Genomic DNA, 21,387 nt, shown 5'->3' with positions numbered 1-21,387 from the left:
TTATAATGAGATTATAACAAGGAAAAACTTCATGAAAGGTCAGTGCTGGAATTCATTCATCTTATCTTCAGTTGGCTGAATCTGGTCTGTTTATTACTGGGAATGCCAGAGTCTCACTTCAGGAACCTTGGAGGACATCGCTCAAATGTCTTTCTATATAAATGGTCAGTTTCTTTTTATACAAATGGTCAGTTTCTTCTTTTTAAGGTTAGGGATTCAGCCAGGACAGCTAAGTTAGGAGGAGGCAGCTTTCTACTCCCTGACTTGGGTCAGCTTGTTAAGGGAGGCAAGAAGGTAGGGCAGGGAAATGCCTGGACATTTGAGGTCTATGGAGTGGCGGTGAGGGGGTCTTGGTTACTGTGTCTCTTAACTGCCAGGACCGAGTTTCTTTCCTATACTGGCTCAATGTTGACCACCTTGCTGTATACCTGTTGGCCATTTGTATATCTTCTTTGCGGAAATGTCCACTTAAGTCCTTTGTTATTTTTAATCTGGTTATTTGTTTTCTTACTGTTGAGTTATAAGAGTTCCATATATATTTTGGATATTAACCCCTTATCAGATATACGGTTTGCAAATATATTCTTCAACTTAATAGACAGTCTCTCCACTCTGTTGATGTTTCCTTTGCTGTGAAGAAGCTTTTTAGCTTGATGTTAGCCCATTTGTCTATTTTTTTTCTGTTGCCTGTGCTTTTAGAATTATATCCAAAAAAAAAAAAAGTATTGCCCACACCAATGTCATGAAGCTTTTCCCCAATATTTTTTTTCTAGTGGTTTTATGGTTTCAGGTCTTACATTTAAATCTTTATTGTAGTCAATTTTGGTTTATGGTATGAGATGAAGGCCTAATTGGATTCACCTGCTTGTGGATATCCAGTTTTCCCAGCCCTATTTTTGGAAGACACTGCCCTTTCTCATCATGTGTTCTTGGCATTTTTGTTGAAAATCTATTGATCACAAAAATGTGAATTCATTTTGGGGGTGAGGGGTACGATTTAAGAGCTTGTTTAAGGGCAACTACTTAATTTTTCTTAAAGAAAAGAAATTCTGCATTCAGAATACTTCAAAAAAAAATCTATTGATGCATGGGTTGGCTTATCTGGCAATTATTTTTAGCCACATGGATGGGCTAAAATTTTCAAGTTCATTAGGCTTTCTACTTTAAATAATACTATAATCTTTCCAGAATATGTAGCTTATTTGGAAGATCAAAATAGAAACTGACATCCTTGCCAAACTCTGAAATGTTTTACCCCTAGCTAACTATCCATTTCTTTGAAAAGAGACATCTATAAATATCTGGAAACTGTTTAGTAGCCTTTTGGAAGTTACTTCTATCTTAATTGTATTAAAGTTGAACCATGGATCCAGAATCCTTTCCTTTCTGATATAAACTGTATTGAAAGCATTGTCCTAGTCTATAATCTTTGCTCTTAGGCTCAAAAACATTATAGGTAGGATTTAACTCAAAAAATCTTTGAGGATTCTAATATCTTTTGAGGCAAGCTTATCTTGGCCTTGTAAAATGAGCTTAAAAAACTTTAATTTAATGCTATGATCTAAATGTTTGTATCCTCCCTAAATTTATGTGTTGAAAGTGATGGTATACCAAAGTTATGCTGTTAGGAGGTGGGGGCTCTTGAAAGGTGATTATGTCATGGAAAGCCCTCATGAATGGGATTAGTGTCCTTATGAAATAGGCCCAAGGGAACTCATTCACGCCTGCCACCATGTGAGGATGCAGTGGAAAGACTCTTTCTATGAACCAGAAGATGGCATTCATCAGACACTAAATCACTGGCACCTTGATCACCAACTTCCCAGCCTTCAGAACTGTAAGAAACAAATTCCTGTTTGTAAGTAATAAATTTCTGTTATTTATAAACCACCCAGTCTGTGCTATTTTGTTATAGCAGCCCAAATGAACTAAAACATCCTTTTTGCTACACACACACACACACACACCTTAACTAATCAAGAGTTTCAATACTTATAAACCTTAAAACAAAAAATTTGAAATTGACAACATATCCTGCATAACAATAACAAGCATGTTGTCCTGTCAATCACAACCCCACAGTGTAATGTTCTTATCCAAGTTAAGAAACAACTTTACCCTGATTTTTAAGAATAAGGTAAAATTTTAAAGTTACTTGTATATAAAATATATTGTCTTATTTTTGTGTTGATAAAAATGGACATCATGCATTTATTTTGAAATATTTGATAACTATAATTTTAATATAATTTGTTTTCTATATAATTCTACAAATTTTATTTGGTGTACTTAAACTTAATATTCTGAGAAAGAGTTCATAGCCTTCACTTGACTTCCAAAGGGACTCAGAAAAGGTTAGGGACACCTGATTTAGGCAGAGGGTAAAGATACAAAAGAAAATGGGTCACAAGATTAGGATTTTGGAAACTCCAACAGTTAGAGGTCTAGCAGAAGAGAGGTTAGCAAATAAGACTGAGAGACAGCAGCCATGGGTGAGAGGGAAAGTAGAACACTGTTGCAGTACAGAAATTAAGAGGAGAACACACCTGAAGATGTAGAATCATCACTTGTTATAAATGCTTTTGGGAGGTTGAAGAAGGTACTAATCTCTCTGGACATAGATTCAGTGAAATGGTGATTTCCATAAGCCCAAATTGAGTGAGTTGAGAGGGAGGTGAAGAAGTAGAGACAATCCAATTAAAAAGTTTTGCTTATAATGGCAGCAGAGGAATAGGGCTGTTCCTAGAGGGAGATATGTGATCAAGACATGGTTTTTACAAAAGATTGTAGTTACCAGGCCAAGTAACTATGCTGCTATGGCTGATGTGGCAGAGGGGTAAAATACCAATGGAAAAGAGGGAGGGACAACTGTAAGAGAGAGATCATTGAGAAGAAGGGAGGTGCTGGAATCCAGGGGACAAGTGGAGGCAAGGTTAAATGTATGGGTCCAGATTCAGGAAGGCTGGTAAATTTGGTGATGGGATGATGCCAGGTTCTTGTCTGATTGCTGCTGTTTCCTTGATAAACATGAGGCTGGGGAGAAGTGCGAAACAGGCATTTTGGTGAGTTGGAAAGTGTATACCCTAGGAAAGTGTACTGGAGTTCCTGGGCAGGAAAAAAGTGTTCATTTGAGTTTGTGACCATTATTTCTTTTCAAACCATGTTCATGGCTTAGACTACCTAATGCTGTTAAACTATCCATACTACTCAAAGGAATATACATATTCCATGCAATCCCACTAAAATGTCAATAATATTTTTCACAGAAACAGAAAAAGCAATACTTAAATTCAAAAGGTACCACAGAAGACCTGAGAAGCCAAAGCAATCTTGACCAAAAAGAACAAAGCAGAAGTCATAACTTTTCCTGGTTTCAAATAATTTTATAAAGCTATAACAAATAGAGTAATCAAAAAAGCATCATACTTCGGGAGGCTAAGGTGGAAGGAACACTTGAGCCCAGGAGTTTGAGATCAGCCTGAGCAACATATTGAGACCTGAGATCCCAACTCTACAAAAAAAGTTTTTTTGTAAATTAGCCAGGTGTAGTGCCACATGCCTGTAGTCCCAGCTACTTGTGAGGCCGAGGTGGGAGTATCACTTGAGCCTGAGAGGTTGAGGCTGCAGTAAACCATGATCATGTCACTGCACTACAGCCTGGGTGACAGAGGTAGATCCTGTCTCCAAAAAAAAAAAAAAAAAAGTCATTCTGGCATAAAAAGACGTGAGCCAATGGAACAGAATAGAGACCCCAAAATAAACCCGTGCATGTACAGTCAACTAATTTTTGACAAAAATGCCAAGAATATAAAATGGAAAATAACAGTCTTTTCAATAAATTATGTTAGCCAAACTGGATGTGCACATGAAAAAAGAAAAAAACTGTTTAATCCATATATCATAAGTACCAGGAAATCAACTCAAAAATTGATTAAACACTCAAAGACATGAACCAGTAAAACTGGAAGAAAACAGGGAAAAGGCTCCTTGACATTGGTCTTGGCAATGAGTTTTTGGATATGATGCCAAAACATAGGCAAAAATAAACAAGCAAGATTACATCAAATTAAAAAGCTTTCTTGCAGCAAAGAAAGCAATCCCGAGTGAAATGGCAATCTATAGAATGAAAGAATATGTTTTTGCCAGGTGCGGTGGCTCACGCCTGTAATTCCAGCCCTTTGGGAGGCTGAGGCAGGCAGATCATGAGGTCAAGAGATCGAGACCATCCTGGCTAACACAGTGAAACCCCGTCTTTACTAAAAACACAAAAAAGTAGCCAGGCGTGGTGGCGGGGGCCTGTAGTCCTAGCTACTCAGGAGGCTGAGGCTGGAGAATGGCGTGAACCCGGGAGGTGGAGCTTGCAGTCCACTGCACTCAGCCTGGGTGACAGAGCGAGACTATGTCTCAAAAAAAAAAAAAAAAAAGTTTTCAAACCATGTATTTGATAAGAGATTAATATCCACAATACTAGGAACTCCTACAACTCATAACAAAAAACAAACAACAAACGAATCCAATTAAAAAATAGACAAAGGACCCAATAAATATTTCTCTAAAGAAGAAGACATACAAGTGGCTAAAAGCTATGTGATGAGGTGCTCAACATCACCAATCAGGGATATGCAAATCAAAATCACCATTTCACCTCACAACTTTTAGAATGACTATTATCAAACAGTCAAAAGATAAATGTTGGCAAGAATGTGGAGAAAAGGAAACCCTGATACATTGTTGGTTTATATGTTAATTAGTACAGCCATGATGAAAAACTGTATAAAGATTCTTCAAAATGTTAAAAAATAGAACCATCATATAATCCAGCAATTCCACCTCTGGGTATATATACAAAGGAATTGAAATCAGAATTTTATTTTTTTGAGACAAGGTCTCATCTGTCACCCATGCTTGAGTGTAGTGATAAAATCATGGCTCACTGCAGTCTTGACCTCATGAGCTCAAGCAACCCTTCCACCTCAGCCTCCCAATTAGTTGGGACTATAGGCGTGTGCCACCACACCCAGCTAGTTTTTGAATTTCTTGTAGAGATGGGATTTTGTTATATTGCCTAGGCTAGTCTAGAGCTCCTGGGCTCAAGCGTTCTGCCCACCTTCGCCTCCCAAAGTGCTGGGATTACAGGCATGAGCCACTGCACCCGGCCAGGATCTTCAGTATGTGTCTGCCCCTTCTGTCCATTAAAGTATCATTCACTGTAATCAAGATATGGAATTACCCTAAGTGTCCATCGATGGATAAATGAATAAAGAAAATGTAATACACACCTCCACATTCATCTATCCACCCTCCTCCACACGAGAATTATTCAGTCTGAGAAACGAGAGAAATCATGCCATTTGTGAAAACATGAATGGACCTAAAGGATACAATGTTTAAGTGAAAAAAGCCAAACACAGAAAGACAAATACTGTATGATCTCACCTATATGTGGAATCTAAAATAGTCAAACTGATAGAAGCAGACAGTAGAGTGATTGTCAGGGGCTGGGGTGATGGGGAACAAGAAGATGATGGTTAAAGCATACCAAGTTTCAGTTATGTAAATTCTAGAGATCTATTATGCAGCACAGTGCCTGTAGCTAACAATACCATATTGTATACTTAAAATTTTCTAAACGGATAGATCTTATGTTAAGTGTTCTTACTACATACAAGCACACACATACACACACACACACAAACAATAATGAAGGGTGGGGGGAGGAAAGTCTGGGAGATGCTGCATATGTCTATGACCTTGATGGTAGTGATGGTTTCACAGGTATATACTTATCCCCAAACTCATTGAGACATATGCATTAAATAAGTATAGCTTTTTACATGTCAATCATACCTCAATAAAGTGGTTTTTGAAAACATAGAAAATAAAGGCAAGTTACATATATAATATAAAACATTTATCCAAAGATATAAAAGGAATGCTGACATATAGTATTATTGTTCCATACATATTAAATGTACCCAAACCAGAAAATATTTTTATGTAATATTTTATTCATTTTTAAAATGAAGCAAAAAATCACACTTGTATTTTGAAAAATTTTAAACTTATTTACAATAAGTAGGTATATAAACTTCTATTGGATTCACATTTTAAATCTTTATGTCCATATATATAATTTTTTTCTGTTCATTTTTCTATTCATAGTCTATTCATATAGTACCAGTTTTTGCTATTAAAACATTTGAGAGTTAGTTACAGTGTGGCACTTCATCCTTAAATACTTCAAGATGGAACAGGATCATTCTTCACAAATACAAGTGTAAGACTCAAGAAATTTAACACTGAAGCTACAGTCCATGCTTACAGTTTTCCAAATGTCCAAATAACATTTTAGTTGGTTGCGTTTTGTTTATTTATCAAGGATAACACATTGTTTTAAACTTTAATATATCTTTCTTTTAATCTAGCACAAACCCTGCCTTTGCTTTTACTTTTCTCTTTTTTTTTTTTTAGTGTTTCATTCCTTCATGACATTGACTTCTTTTTGAGAAATCCATGCCAATTGTTTTTTCACAATGTAGTGATTTTTATTTTAAAATGAGACTTATTGGAAGGGTTGTGTAATTTTCTTCAACAAAGTTCAGATAAACGTGTATGCATGGACTAGGCTTTCAGAGTAGCGAGGTTTAGACAGGACTGTGTGTGGTTAGAAAACAGAGAGAAGTTAAGGTTAATAGTGAGGAGGTTCTAACGATAAACCGATCAATTTTAAGCTTAATAATGACCAAATTTAAGCTGGTAAGGAGGGAAGTGAGAGCATGCGGGGAGCAATGATAATGATAAAGGGGCGGTTCAATGGAGGTCTCAAAAAGTCTTCATAAAATGAAATAATTAGATCAAAAACACAGGAAATGCAACTAATCAGCAAATATGTCTGTTTACCTGGAAGTCCAATTTTTATGTAGGAGGTGAAATATGGGTGATAGACTCCACATACAAAATTATTTTATGAGTACCATTACTAGAAGAATAGTACAGCATATACACAAATCCACGTGTGTGCGTACGTGTGTATATACACATGGATTTGTAAAGTTCTTTACTATAACTTTGACTTTAGGTCATACCTTTGAAAGAAGCACCCATAATTCTTTTACTTGATTATATTGCCAGTATCCCTAGCAAATCTGAGATACATTGTTGAAAGGCAATTGTCACATGAACTCCCAAATGAGTAATGAAATTATTAACCACCTTAATGGTAGAACTGAGAAGAGAACCAGAGCACTCACTCACATACTGTCAGTAACTCAGCCCAACTGAATGCTCCTCAAATCAGACAATATATATCATTACTTAAATTACCTGCATATCAGGCAGGTATGGTTTAATAAACATTTCTATTTCCAGTATTCTACTCTGTAGCTCTTAGCCTAAGCAAAAGCCCAAGTTTGATATACATAGCTGTCTATGAGGGATAAATTATCAAGGGTGTGCCCTCAACAAAATATTTTAAGGTAAAAAGTTATACGGCAACTGAAAGCCATTTTTTATCATTTAATTCTAGTGATCCCAGGCACAAAGGCGAGGCATTAATGGATGTGATAAGCACTGACACCAACTCCTGTACTCAAAATTACTTAATGAACAACGCAGCACCAGGACTGCAGGTTCTACATGCCTTAGTTTATTGACGTTTTTTACCATTGTAATCAAAAGTCAACATTCATTCAGTGGCCACAGGGTTTTGGCATAATATAAGGCTCTATTCATAGTGTGTGTGTGTGTGTGTGTGTTTTGATAAAGTGATGCAGATTTTAAAAGGAAAATATGAATATTATTACCTTTAAAAAAGGCTATGAGAAAGGTACAGCAAGGAAAATAAACACTGAAAATTATTTTTCTTTCATTTTCATTAAGAATTTACTATGCTTTTTATTATTATTGATAAAGTAAGTGAAATAGACTATTTCAGTAGCAGTGTATGCTATTTAAATCATCTTCTTGCTTGAATTGCTGAATTGACTTCAGAAAACGATCCCAGCTAAACAATATCTACATCACACAGTAGCTTCATCTTAATTTATACAAGAAGCACTTTCTGAAGTCCTCACATTAAGTTTTAATTCAGTAACACTTTCATCTTGAAAAAGCTGGCTGGCTGGACTGAATTGGAAGCGGATCTGTTTGAAAGAATACACAATTCAGTTAGAGCCCCAGGGAGGACCAAAATACTGGCTTCAAGTGCCCTCTTGTGGCTGATGACAGTATAATCAAATATAATTTGAAGCCTGGAATAAACTGGAACATGCCATATTTTTCTCTTTTGCACACTTATCAGAAATTTATTAGACATTGCAAATTCAAAGATAAATAAGATGCAGTCCATGTCATAGAGAACTTCATAACAGAACAAAGGCAAAAATGACTAAGTGCTCTACTATAGTGATATTTATTCTATTTCAATCAAGTTATTGTTCATCTTCATTTTTGTAGATATTATGTTAATTAATATTAGGCATTCCTAAAAAATAAAAGTAGCTATTTTCCACACAAGTGTAATTCACGTACTGTATCTCTGAACAACTAGAAAACACATTGTAAATTATCTTATATTTTTAATTTATAAAATAACTTGAATCCATATTACTTTTTGTTTATTCTATTAATAATATTTGTTTTATTATTTGCATTCCTTTCAGGTAAGCACTATCAGACATATTATGCAGATAAGGAAACTGAGGCAGAAGGGTCGGTCTTACCTGGTAATTCAGTACCAGAGATGAGACTAGAACCTGCATTAATTGCACCCATTAGTTTCCTTGGCAGATTCATCCAATGACTTTTGTGTGATTTCTAATGGTAAACATGAGGGGTTTTATGAAGTCATTGAGTAACATGAGTCATTTACAAGATGGGTTTTACACACACACACACACACACACACACACACACACACACACACACACAGAGGATCATTTCCAACATCAGCTACTGAACAGCTGTCATAGCTCTCTTCAGTTGGATGGAGCTTTTGATCAAGTTATGAAAAGTCCCATATCCAATTACCAATCCCCAGTATCACCATTTCCTGGTTTGGCACTGCTCAACCAAATGATACACTTATAATGCCAAAGCAAAGTGATTACATAAACAATTTAGTCGGGTCTTCTTTAATCCTATACGAGAAGCTTACAGTAATCCTAATTAGTATTTTACTCACCTGGTACAGTCATTTAACAATAATCCTATTGAATTTCCAACACTGAGCATGAAAGGGTGCAAGAATTTAAAGAATATATTCCTAGTTTACAGAAATCAATCATGTGAGTCAAGATGTTCACAAAGTTGGTTTATTTGAAAGATATAAGTGATTCTAGATACAAACTAGAGAACATTTGTAAGATGTCAAAGAAGCCTATAGGTGGTGGGGTAGCGGTGGGGAGTTCTCAGCACTATCATTTTAAAGCTATGCTCCTTAGTATTCTAAATTGCTGTGATGTTCTCAATTCAGTTATTTTTAAATCTCATTTTAAAATATTTTCATAATGTTTTCATTTTTATATATTTTTGAGGTAATAAAATAGCATCTCTATGAGCAAATTTGGTTTATTTCCATATACAGTACTGTGAAATAAGAACTATCCTCTATTTCTCACCTTTCCTGTGTACTATTTGATTATTTTCATTGTGATGACAGGTAGCAGAATGATGAGCATCCCTATCACTTACTTTAGAACATTGTTTTACAAGAGATGAAGTGAAACAAAAAACTCATTTGGGTAGGTTTTGAGATTGTGTGCTTGTCTCAGGCTCAAAACTTTACATAATTAAACCCAGTTGGTTCAAAGACTACACTTTAAATTCATCAGAAAGATGAAATTGTGTTTGGAACAGTGAAACAAAGATCAATTTGAATCCTTTTCTCAGCTCTACCCAATTTATACCTTTCAATACTCCCATACTGTTCATTCACTTGTTTGTTCCTTCATTTGTTCCCTTGCCCATTCATCCACAAATAAGCATCATACAGTCAGAGAAACCATTTCCTCCTCCCCAGGAGAGGCCTGCAAAAGTTCAAGAACTACTGTGTTGAAGAGGAATTACGCATAGCTGCTTCCTATAAAAAAAAACAAAAAAAAAACCAAAAAACAAAAAAAAACCCAGTGGGGGCGTGGGTTCTAAGTCAGATAGAGGAATGTCTGAATGTTTTAGCAACTAAAGCTGAACTTTGAAGGGCAAACAGGATGAGAAACAAATGAGAAAGCGAGCTTCTAGGTTGATGGATTTTCAAAGGTACTTAGGGATGAAACAACTTTATAGTGGGGATTCTTTAGTCTAACTAGAGAAACAAGATGTCAGATCAAGAAGGGCCTAGGTGTTAATGCTGAATGAGTTTCATTCTACATTGAGAAATTCCAAGCAGGGGAATAAAATAACCAGACTTGAATTTTACTAAGGCCACTTAGGCAACAGGGTGGAACAGATACTGGAGCAGGCACAAATCAACTACGGCAAAGAAATACTAAGTCTACTGCAATAATCTGGACTTGAAGTAAGACAATTATGAGGGCACGCAGTGGATAATTTAGAGCCTTGCTATACTCAAAAGTGGTTCTCAATCAGCAGCATGAGCACCAGTTGGGTACTAGGCAGAAATACAGAATCTGAAGTCATGCCCCTCATCTTCAGAATCAGCATTTCGGTAAGCTCCTCAGATAATCTATATAGGGAGGAGGTACCATCCAGAAATACGGAATATAGCATGGGCAGTTATTGCGGGAAAAAGTCATTATTTTAGGTAAGGTCAGTTTGAAGTGAGGATATCCTAAAAAGCTGATCCATAGCAGTTGGGTCTCTGGGTCTGGAGTCTAGGATGAAGTTTGGTTTGGAGACACAAATTTATCAACCTGTATTTGAAGTCACGGTCTGACGCAAGTTTCCTGGGATTTGCCCAGGAAAAGTATATCCAGTTAGTGAGGCAGAGGGCCCTGGAGGGAGCCCTAGGAAACACCATTATCTACAAGTCCCAGACAGCAAAAGGTACTCCACAAGAAATAGAAGGAACTTCCAGTGGTAGAAAAAGCAATGTGAGGAGTGGGAAGAGAGTTCCAAGTGGCAGGATGGTCAACATTCACATTTTCCAGCAGAAGTCACATAAGAATAGACAAGAGTCCATTGGATTTGGCAATCCTGATGTCAGGATAAAGCTAATGGGTGGAGATTACTTCCCATTAAGTTCTTTCTTGACCTTAGTATGTGGGGATGCAATTTAAAGATTCTGCATTCAAAGTTCGGATGAGTAGAGTATGTGGAAGGAGCTTGATATGGAGTCAACTTGCAAATGTTCTCTTCCATTAGATGGTAAATTCTTTGAAGCATAAGGAAGGCACATAAAGATGAGTACGACCCAGTCCTAACCCTCAGAGTTTATAAACAATACGAATAAGACAACTGTAGTACAAGATGGGGCATTACAATTTATAAAATATTATGGGGACTCAAAAGAGGAATACACCATATGCAGTCAGAAAAGGTTGCTTACTTCTCAGCTGTTAACACAGAGAACTGTACATACTAAATACTTACACTACATTAATTGCTCTTGCTCTCAACAAATTTGGTGAATTAGTAATAAAGACAAAGTCCCATTCATTTCAAAATCCAAGCAAACTTCAAACTCATTCATGAGATATTTATTAAAATAACACATTTAGGGAAAAAAATCAATACAATGTATACATCATTACTGAAAACTGTATACCATCATACAAAAAAGGATTTTATTTTGGGAAATTGTTTTCTAATTTATGGCAAGTTTTACTTTCAGAAATAAAACCACAACAACACAATCTAATTCAATCTTAAAGGCTGGCATGCTGAGCAAGGAATGTTCTTATTCTTTGTAGGAGCTCCTTCTTTACACTGTCAGGTACCAGGGCTGAAAAACAAAAATAAAAAAATAAGAGTAAGAAGGTTCCAATTAATACATGTCACTTTAAGATCTGACATTTTGCTCAGGGTAAACAACATAAGAATTTCATAAATAACCCTCATGGTCAATTAAAAAAGTAGGTAAAGTTATCTGACAAAGAAAAGTGTCTTCTTGCAATTCATTATTTTAAATGAACTATCCAATGCCTAAATGCACTGAATGTTGATGAAAGAAAACAGGAGAAAATTCTTTTAAACTAGGAGTAAAGAAGACCATTTTTAAATACAGAGGCTATAACAGATGGATGAATTTGATTAAAACACAGTAACAACTTATGCTTAATGAAAAATCACCATAAGCAAGGCCAAAAGATAAAAACTGAGGAAATGTTCTTACAGAAAAGGGCTGATCTTTCTACTATACAGTTGTTTCACACCAACAAGGAAAAGTTTAAAAGGCTAACAGAAACGTGAGCAAAAGAGATGAAGAAAAGGAGAGTTCTTGAACACAAAAGTGTCTGAATCTCAGAAGAGAAAGGAAATTAAAACCACATTCATATAGCGTATTTTACCAATCACAGGAAAAAATACAAAGGTCAATAATATACTGTGTTGGTTGGGTACGATGGCTTATGCCTGTAATCCCAGCAGTCTGGAAGGTTGAGGCAGGAGGACTGCCTGAGTACAGGAGTTCAAGAACAGCCTGGGCAACATGACAAAACCTGTCTCCACAAAAAATAAAATTAGTGGAGCATGGTGGTGTGTGTCTGTGGTCTCAGCTACTTGGGAGGCTGAGGCAGAAGGATCACTTAAGCCTGGGAGGTCGGGGCCAGTAAGCCATGATCATGCCATTGCACTCCATCCTATCTCAAAAAAAAAAAAAAAAAAAAAAGGTATATATATTTTTACATATATAAAAGCATACATATATTTAAGTATATATATACATAAAATATACAAACATATAAGTATATACATAAGTAAAAATATATATATGTATACATACACACTGTGTTGGCAATACTGTGTTGGCAAGACTACGGGAGCACTCTTATATTAGCTGGAGTATAAACTGGCATATGTTTTAGAAGGTAATCTGTATTTTACTGAAATAATACATTTATATACACTCCAAGCTAGTAAAAATCCAAAATATTACAACTGTTATACGCTATACTTTTGACCCATTTGACTATTATCTATTCAAAATATTAAACCATAAATGCAAAAAAAAAAAAAGGGAGGGGGGGCAGTTAACTACAACTTCTAATGTATTTACTTGTGTTCCGGGGAAATGGAAAACTTCAGATACAGTTCAGTATCTCCATAAAAAAATTATACAAATCAAATAAGGCAGATATTATTCTTTATAAACTGTTTAAGCCAACCCACAAATCAAGACTACATAATTACTTCAAGTCCACTGAAAATGTAATCAATATGTATACTAAAAATAATTTTAATAAAAATTACGATGATTGAGAACAGGATCAGTCAGTTGCCTTGAAATAAGATGGGACTATAAAGGAATACCATGAGGTAGGTTTTGGTGGTGAGGGAACTATTTATTCTGTATCCTGACTGGTAGCTACATGAACCTATACATATGTATAAAGTTCACAGAACTGTGCACTATAAAAACGGCAATTTTACTGTATTAAAAAATATGTCTACTTTTAACAACACTAAGAAGACTAAGAACATAAATTAAAACATCTATTTTTACTTCTCTTTTATTTGCTCATTATCTAGCAGGGGAGCTACAAGACATTGAAATAGCCAAGGTTTAAGTATTAAAGGAGAAGCAAAGGGTAGTTTCTAACTTGTATAGCTGGTTCCTAAATAATGTTAACAGACTAAGTGTAAGTCACAGAAGAAAACAAACAAAAAAAAGAATTTAGAGAAATTTAAAAATATAAATTCATAAGGGGAACAATAATTATTATTATTATTTTTTTTTTTTTTGAGACGGAGTCTCGCTCTGTCGCTCAGGCTGGAGTGCAGTGGCCGGATCTCAGCTCACTCCAAGTGCCGCCTCCCGGGTTTACGCCATTCTCCTGCCTCAGCTTCCCGAGTAGCTGGGACTACAGGTGCCCACCACCTCGCCCGGCTAGTTTTTTGTATTTTTTTAGTAGAGACGGGGTTTCACCGTGTTAGCCAGGATGGTCTTGATCTCCTGACCTCGTGATCCACCCGTCTCGGCCTCCCAAAGTGCTGGGATTACAGGTTTGAGCCACTGCACCCGGCCAATTATTTTCAATAATTATTTTTTCCTTTCCCTGAGACATACTTGAAGAAAAAGTCATGTTTTCCAGTTGTAAACAGGCCTAAAGAGATGGCTGAAAAGAACCATGGGATTCTGTAGCTTATTCCCAGCAGAGAAGAGTTCAAAAATTCATGTTCTGTAGTAATAATTTTCAAACTTATTTACTTTTTACACTTAAATTCTTTTCACAATTTCTGTGTGACAAAACAACTTGGACCATCTAATTTATCTTCCAGTTACAACTCCTTTATCAAAGTAAATGAAAATAATGTAGTTATATCTAAGATAACAATGATGTAGGTCCTGACATTTACTACACATCATCAGTTTTAATATAATATTTCCTATCTTAACTTTGCCTTCCGTAAACAAGGCATTAAAGGGTGAACTTAAGTAGACAGACCTTCGTTAATTTTTAATAAGGAGATAGAGGAGCGATGACTCAGGGGTTGGAATAAGACTTTGAATTATTAAATATTTAAGTAGAGTCATGCCACATCTGATAAAGTTTATAAATCCTAGCTTCATGTAATATTTGATGCTACAGAATCCCGTATTTTAAAAATTATTTGTTTAAACAACTGTATCAACTTGCACTGGTGCACCATCCTAGAGTGCAAGAACACTGAAACCTAGTATCTCATTTGTTACTCCCAGACTATGCTAGGAGGCAGGTAGGCAATTTTAACTCTTTACAAGAGGCAATGTAGGTAGCGCTTTTCCTTAAAAACAGAAAGAAAATCTGAATCAGCAAGGGATTTAAAAAAAATCACGTCTGCAGCATGTTTCCTTTAAAACACTCTGTATTCCTTACCTCTGCCTTTTGGAGTGATTTCAGCCACCAAGTCATCAACAGTAACGTGTTCTAGTCCTTTTTCTTTAATTACCTCTTATGCAAAAGCAAAAAACAAATCATATCATTTAAAATCATTATCTGTAAGAAAGATTTTCATAGAGGAAGGGTTAAGATCATGTTTTTAGAGTGTAGACTGGTTCTTTTAAAAAAAGGACACTGAAAATTTAGTTCAACCTTACAAACATATCAAATATTCTTTAGATCTAAAAGATAAAAGTCTGTTCATAAGTCTGGGCTAAATAACCTGCAACTTAATACGTAATTGTGACACTTAAAATAAACGTAAACTGTAATATTCAAATCTAACATCTGTAAAATGCTGAAAACTTGTGTTATAATTAATATTTACTAGATCTCTACAAGGTGCTTTACAACATTTAATATTCACAATGATCTAATGGGCTAGGCATTTTCCCACTTCACAGGTGAGGCAACTGAGGCTTAAAGATTAAATAAGTCATCCAGCCCTGAGTTGAAATCCAGCTCTATTCTTCCAGTGATGAAAATCTATATGACCTTAAAGTCTATGCTTTTACTAATTTGTCGCATTGCCTTCTTACAGTTAACATATAAATAGTTTATTATTTTTATTTGTAGAAACTATTACAATACAATGGGGATTCATTAAAAATATCCAATTCCATTATATCAAAAGCTGAGACAGAAAGGAGGCTCCCCTTAGTGACATGCGTCATCTATCAAATGGTATCATCAACAATACCCAGTAATTTAATAAGCTTCCCTTCTACTTTTTTTTAAGTGCATTCTAAGAGGTTTCATAGATGAATTTTTCAAATTTTCACTGTTAAAGACAGGAGAGAGATAATTTCTATAAGTCTGCCAACCCTAAAGTGTTCCATTTGTTAAGTTAAAACACAAGAAACAATAAAGTTGCTGAAAGACATGAGATTCCATATTCTGATACTAGAGAAAATCTTAAGTGCTCATGTTTCACTTGTTTTAACAGAAACAGATAAAATTTCTAAAAATTGGGAATTGGGTCTACATATGCCACCGAGAAGAGGAAACCATTACAGGATTAAATTCCGTATTTGTTTAAAATCATGCTTGAGTACTCAATATACCTTAAAATAAGCAACCCCCAAACCAATCCTGATCAGAAAAAATGGGATTAGTTTATCTTCCAAATGAAACTGATTACCTTTACAGTGTGCCTTCAACTGATCCTTCCAGCCACATTCAATTAATTTAGCTCTCAGCAACTCTTTGAGGCTGTTGAAAAAGAAGTATTTTCAAACTGAACAATGTATAACATCTTAGACAGCAATGCGTAAAACAAAGCTTCAGTGTTCAACTAAAAATTCCCTGCCTTCCAGTTACAAAACTTTAACTGTGGCCTAATCTTGGGTCTATTGCTAAATAGTCCTTTGATCTTATGCAAGTACTTAAATTCTGGGCCTTTCATTTCATCTGGGTCTCATTTAATGAGTAAAATTAAATGAAGTGGAGGGGCTAAAATACTTTTCAAGGATCTCTATTCTTTGGCCACGTTACATACTTTCTACTGTACTCTACCAACAGGAATATCATGGGTCTTGTACAACATCTAGAGAGTATTAACTGAACTTGGAGCAGCTGCACCTCTGAAATCTTCAAATTCCAAAATCCATTCTTTAACCTCAACTTCTTATCCTTTAGCTCTCCTATTTCCCCCATTACCTTTAACTTCACAGGCTACCCCCTTCTTTGATCTCTATCAGGCCCTTCTAAACTACAAAACGACAATGGTATTTCATTGACTGTAAGACTGTTGTTCCCCCCACATTTTAATGATTCAGTAATTAGCATGCCCCTCATAATTTAATTGGCAGTGTTTTCTTTTTCTCAATGGCAAAAATGTGGCAGTGTATATGCAACTAATGGCATCACAGGTGCAATCAAATATTTTCTTATTCTTTTGCCATACCTACTTTTACAAATCTTCAATCCTCAACCTAAATCATTTAACTTCTCAGCTTAAAAACGTCACATCCCAAACAAATTCTCTTTCCCTGCAAACCACTTTCACTATCCCTAGACATCCACTATGTGACATTCTCATCTTGATATTTAATTAGGTCTTTCAACCTAATAGGGCCAAAATTCAACTTTTGATTCTCTACCACTTCATCCTGTTTGTTCTTCTTCTGAGAATGGTAATTCCATTCTTCTGGTTTCTCAGACTAGGAATCTCTGTAGTATCCTTCTGCTCAGCTGCCTTGTTGACACTACACATCCTATCTATGAGAAAATCCTATTGGGTTCAATTTAAAACATACACCTAGAATTCACCTTTCTCACTATCTCTGCCATTACTACCCTAGTTCAAGCCATCATCTCTTCTCTAGAATATTACCATAGCATTCTAGGTTGTCTCCCTGCTTCTTCCCTTGTACACTTAGTTCTCCTGCTGCTCAAAAACCTTCAGTGCCTTCCCAATATACTCAGAATAAAACTCTGAGACTTTATTACAGCCCACATGATCCTTCATGATCTGCCTTCTCCTCAGCTATGCCACTGACTTTATCTCCACTCTCCCTCACCCAATTTACTCAGTCTCCCTAGCATCCCTGCGCTCCTCAAAAATGAAAGGCAAGTTCCTATCTCAGGAACTTAAGAGTCCCTGCTCTCCCTCATATCCTTCTGATTTCTTTTTTCTTCTTTTTTTTGAGACAGAGTTTCACTCTTGTGGCCCAGGCTGGAGTGAAGTGGCACGATCTCAGCTCACTGCAACCTCTGCCTCCAAGTTCAAGCGATTCGTCTGCCTCAGCCTCCCGAGTAGCTGGGACTACAGCCTACCATCATGCAAGGCTAATTTTTGTATTTTTAGTAGAGATGGGATTTCACCATGTTAGCCAGGATGGTCTCAATCTCCTGACCTCATGATCCACCAGCCTTGGCTTCCCAAAGTGCTGGGATTATAGGCGTGAGCCACCGCACCAGCCTCCTTCTGATTTCTTCTTTGTTTTTTTCTATCTAAAATATTACACCTCTTTATTTTCTGTTTTATTGTTCCTCTAGTGCTCATCACCATCTGACATACTACACATTTTTATCTGTCTCCTCCCATTAGAATGCAAGCTCCATGAAAACACAGACTCCATTTCTGTCCACTACTGTTACCTCCAACACCTTAACAGGACATGGCACATGATAGAAACTCAGTAACTTGAAGCTGCATGAATGAAAAAACAAACAAAAAAACAACACACAATCCGTATTCCTTAAAAGCAGTACTATCCTCTAAAGCTACCCAAGGCAGTTACAGATGCCTCTTTCCTCATTTTGAGGGTTGCTGTTTCTACACTTGATTAAAATTCTAAGATATCCTTTCCATTTTTGGAGTTTTCCATTTTCAACCCTATATAATCTTCTACCTCATTTTTCTGCCATCTATCTTGTCCCCTTCAAGTCCAAGTTCCGTTTCAACAGAGTAAGATTCCTAAAGAGTAAACATGATCTAGTTTTTCCCTTTCTTAAAACCTTTTAATGACTCCCATGATCCAAAAATAAAGTCAGCAACAGATGTACTTCTTATTATTCTGTGAGCTCTTACCTGACCACCGTAATGCCCATGTCGAGTTGAAAGATTCCCACTCTTCCTTATACATATTTGTCTTACTCACTTTATAACCCTGGCTCTGGGAGCCTTTCTTGATTCCTCAGCCCCTTCTTTGTACTTTTAAACCTGTTCATTCTGCAAATATTTACTTGGCCAATTATGAACCACACAAAAAATTAGATACTGGGTATATGATGTTTTTGGTGTTAACTTAGATTATACTGGAGGATACAAATAAGCCAAGTAGATTGTTAGAATACAGTGTTGATTAAATGCTATCATGGAACAAGGTATTTGGGACTTAAAAACATTCCTTGAAGACACAATATATAAATGAGACCTGAGAGATGAGCTAGAATTAGCTCAAAAGGAAGAGAAGGAAGAGTGTTTCAGAGAGTGGAAAGAGCCCTTGCTGCTTCAAGGTTGAGAGCCTGGTAAATGAAGCTGGTTCCACAACGTTGTCTCCCTGTTAAAACCCAGGTAACATTATGTCTCCAATTGTAATTTAGGTACTTTTTCTTCTCTGTTAAATTAAGAGCCATTTCTTGCTCATCTTTCTACATCAACATTTCCCTCCAAGTCCTGCAATACTTAACACACCTAAATTATTTTTTCCAGATATTCGGAATAGAAACTTTTTATAATGTCAATTGTAATTCCTTCCAGTGACGTTTTATTTCTTGTTTAGATTCTTAGAAGTAACTATTAAAGATGGTAAAATGTAATTTACTAACACAATCTATTACTTACCGTTCTCTTTCTCCAGTTTCTATCAACTTTTGGTTAATCGCTGCTCTCATCTGCGCATCTTTGTTCATCTTGCTAACCTGGACATCAACATGTATTTTCAGATATAGAACATTTACAAAGCATTTTCTTCTAAATCCTCTAGGCAGGCATCCTAACATATTTGCCATTCTATCAACTGAAGGGGTGATACATTTCAAGTGTGTGAACAATATCATTACTTTTCATTAAACACTTATGTGCTTGGCACTGGGCTAATGCTGTGGGGGTTTGCTTTTTTTTAAACATCACATTTAATTCCCAGAACGTATTGTTACATATTTATATTAATAACATAATCTGTATTTTACTGATGAGGAAACTGAGGCACAGAGATAGAAAGTGGAAAGGCAGATTTTGAACTCAAGTACTTTGACCCTAGGAGCTCCAAAACTGAACATAACTGCCGAACACTTCTGCACAGACTGCATCCAAAAATTGGGAGAAGTCATATAAACTAAATATCAAAAAAGATTAAACAGTATTAGTAAAAAAATAAAATTACCAGGCCGGGAGCGGTGGCTCACGCTTGTAATCCCAGCATTTTGGGAGGCCCAGGCAGGTGGATCACGAGGTCAGGAGTTCAAGACCAGCCTGACCAAGACGGTGAAACCCCGTCTCTACTAAAAACAGAAAAATTAGCTGGGCTTGGTGGCAGGCGTCTGTAATCCCAGCTACTCAGGAGGCTGAGGCAGGAAAATCGCTTGAACTCGGGAGGCAGAGGTTGCAGTGAGCCGAGATCGCGCCGCTGCACTCTAGCCTGGGTCACAGGGCAAGACTCCATCTCAAAAAAAAAAAAAATTAATTAATTAAAAAAATAAAATTACTAGATAAGGCTCTAAGTGCTTTGCTTTACTCTTCATTAGGATGAACCCACAATTACAAGTGGTAAACGTAAGTGTGTGGATGTGTTTGTTTACACACACATTGCTGGTAGGATAAGGAGAAAACAAATCTCAAACTAATTCTTAACTTACAAAGTCCTCAATTTTCAGTAAAAAGAGGCAACTCAAACCAAAATGATGTTAAAAGGAGAGGAAAGTTAGGTTTTGAAAGCATTCAAGCCACTTAAAAGTTTAAATAAAACTTGGTGTAAACTAACGTTTTCCCACCTAATCTGTCACTAACTTCAGATTACTTTTGTTGTCTTCCATCTGGCCTATTGAAAATTCAGACTGGCAATGAGTTTTCAGAGTTGATTTTTTTTTCTTTTTTGAGAGGAACAGGGAAAAGGAGAAGTTGAGTAAGAACTAGGAAATGCTTGCTTTTTTAATTGGAGGTTAACATTTTCAAAATAACTACAAGGTCTAGTCAGTACCATTCCTGGAATATTGAACTTGATCTCCTCTTGGCCCCTAAAATACGGATAGTGACCTTGGACAAGTCACTTAATTCTTAAAGGCCTCAGTTTTCTCACTGGTAAAACACGGGCGCTAGGGTATCCCTCCCAGTTCAGACATTCTTAGGGAAAATAGAACAGGGCGGAGACAGCGGGAGAGGCGGGAGGGGAGGAGCCAGAAAACAAAGCGAGGACTGGCTTCAGGCCAACTCCGGTAGCACGCCCTGTCGGAGAGCCCTACAGGCCCGCGAGCGCGGGTCGGGGACGCTAACGAAAGACAGTACATCGAAAGGAGCCTGGGCTGGGCCCGGGTCCCGGCCCTGAGGACCACAGGCATAGCTCACCACCATCACCGCGGGCGAGGGCCGTCCCTTCCCAGCGACGAAATGACCCTTGCGCTGACGACCGTTACCTACCACACTCTTCGGCTGCCCGGACTTAGACCCTCAGTAGCTCGGGCACCTAAGCACACAGAAAGCTAGAACACGCATTTCCGGGGCGGGGTCTCGCCACCCTGCCTATAATGTGAGAATTTAACCAGCGCGGGCCGCCTCCTGGTCGCTAGGGCCTCTGGGTAAGATAGTTCAGACCTTGCCGTCGCGCGGGCGGTAAGTACCAGGAGAACTACATAGCCCAGCATGCAACAACCTCAACTTTTTCACGGACACTACATTTCCCAGAAGGCA

The 21,387-nt window shown here is 36.9% G+C and overlaps 1 protein-coding gene across 2 annotated transcripts; it reads right to left on the bottom strand.

The window, feature by feature from the left end:
- Positions 1–11,635: 11,635 nt before the first annotated feature.
- On the bottom strand, positions 11,636–21,196 carry ENY2 (ENY2 transcription and export complex 2 subunit). Of its 2 annotated transcripts, none has more exons than XM_015145871.3 (5): positions 21,118–21,196; positions 19,327–19,403; positions 16,177–16,247; positions 14,973–15,047; positions 11,636–11,899 (listed from the first exon to the last, which is right to left on the bottom strand). In XM_015145871.3, the coding sequence occupies exons 2-5, from the start codon at positions 19,392–19,394 to the stop codon at positions 11,823–11,825; spliced, it is 291 nt and encodes a 96-aa protein (XP_015001357.1). In that variant the 5' UTR covers positions 19,395–19,403; positions 21,118–21,196; the 3' UTR covers positions 11,636–11,822. The 2 variants fall into 2 exon arrangements, with proteins under 2 accessions (XP_015001357.1, NP_001252832.1); NM_001265903.1 differs by having other exon boundaries at positions 11,639–11,899; positions 21,046–21,141.
- Between the last annotated feature and the right edge of the window lie 191 nt (positions 21,197–21,387).

This window comes from Macaca mulatta, chromosome 8 (genome assembly GCF_049350105.2).
Source record: "Macaca mulatta isolate MMU2019108-1 chromosome 8, T2T-MMU8v2.0, whole genome shotgun sequence".
Lineage (NCBI taxonomy): Eukaryota > Metazoa > Chordata > Mammalia > Primates > Cercopithecidae > Macaca > Macaca mulatta.
This window is presented reverse-complemented; position numbering and strand designations above follow the sequence as displayed.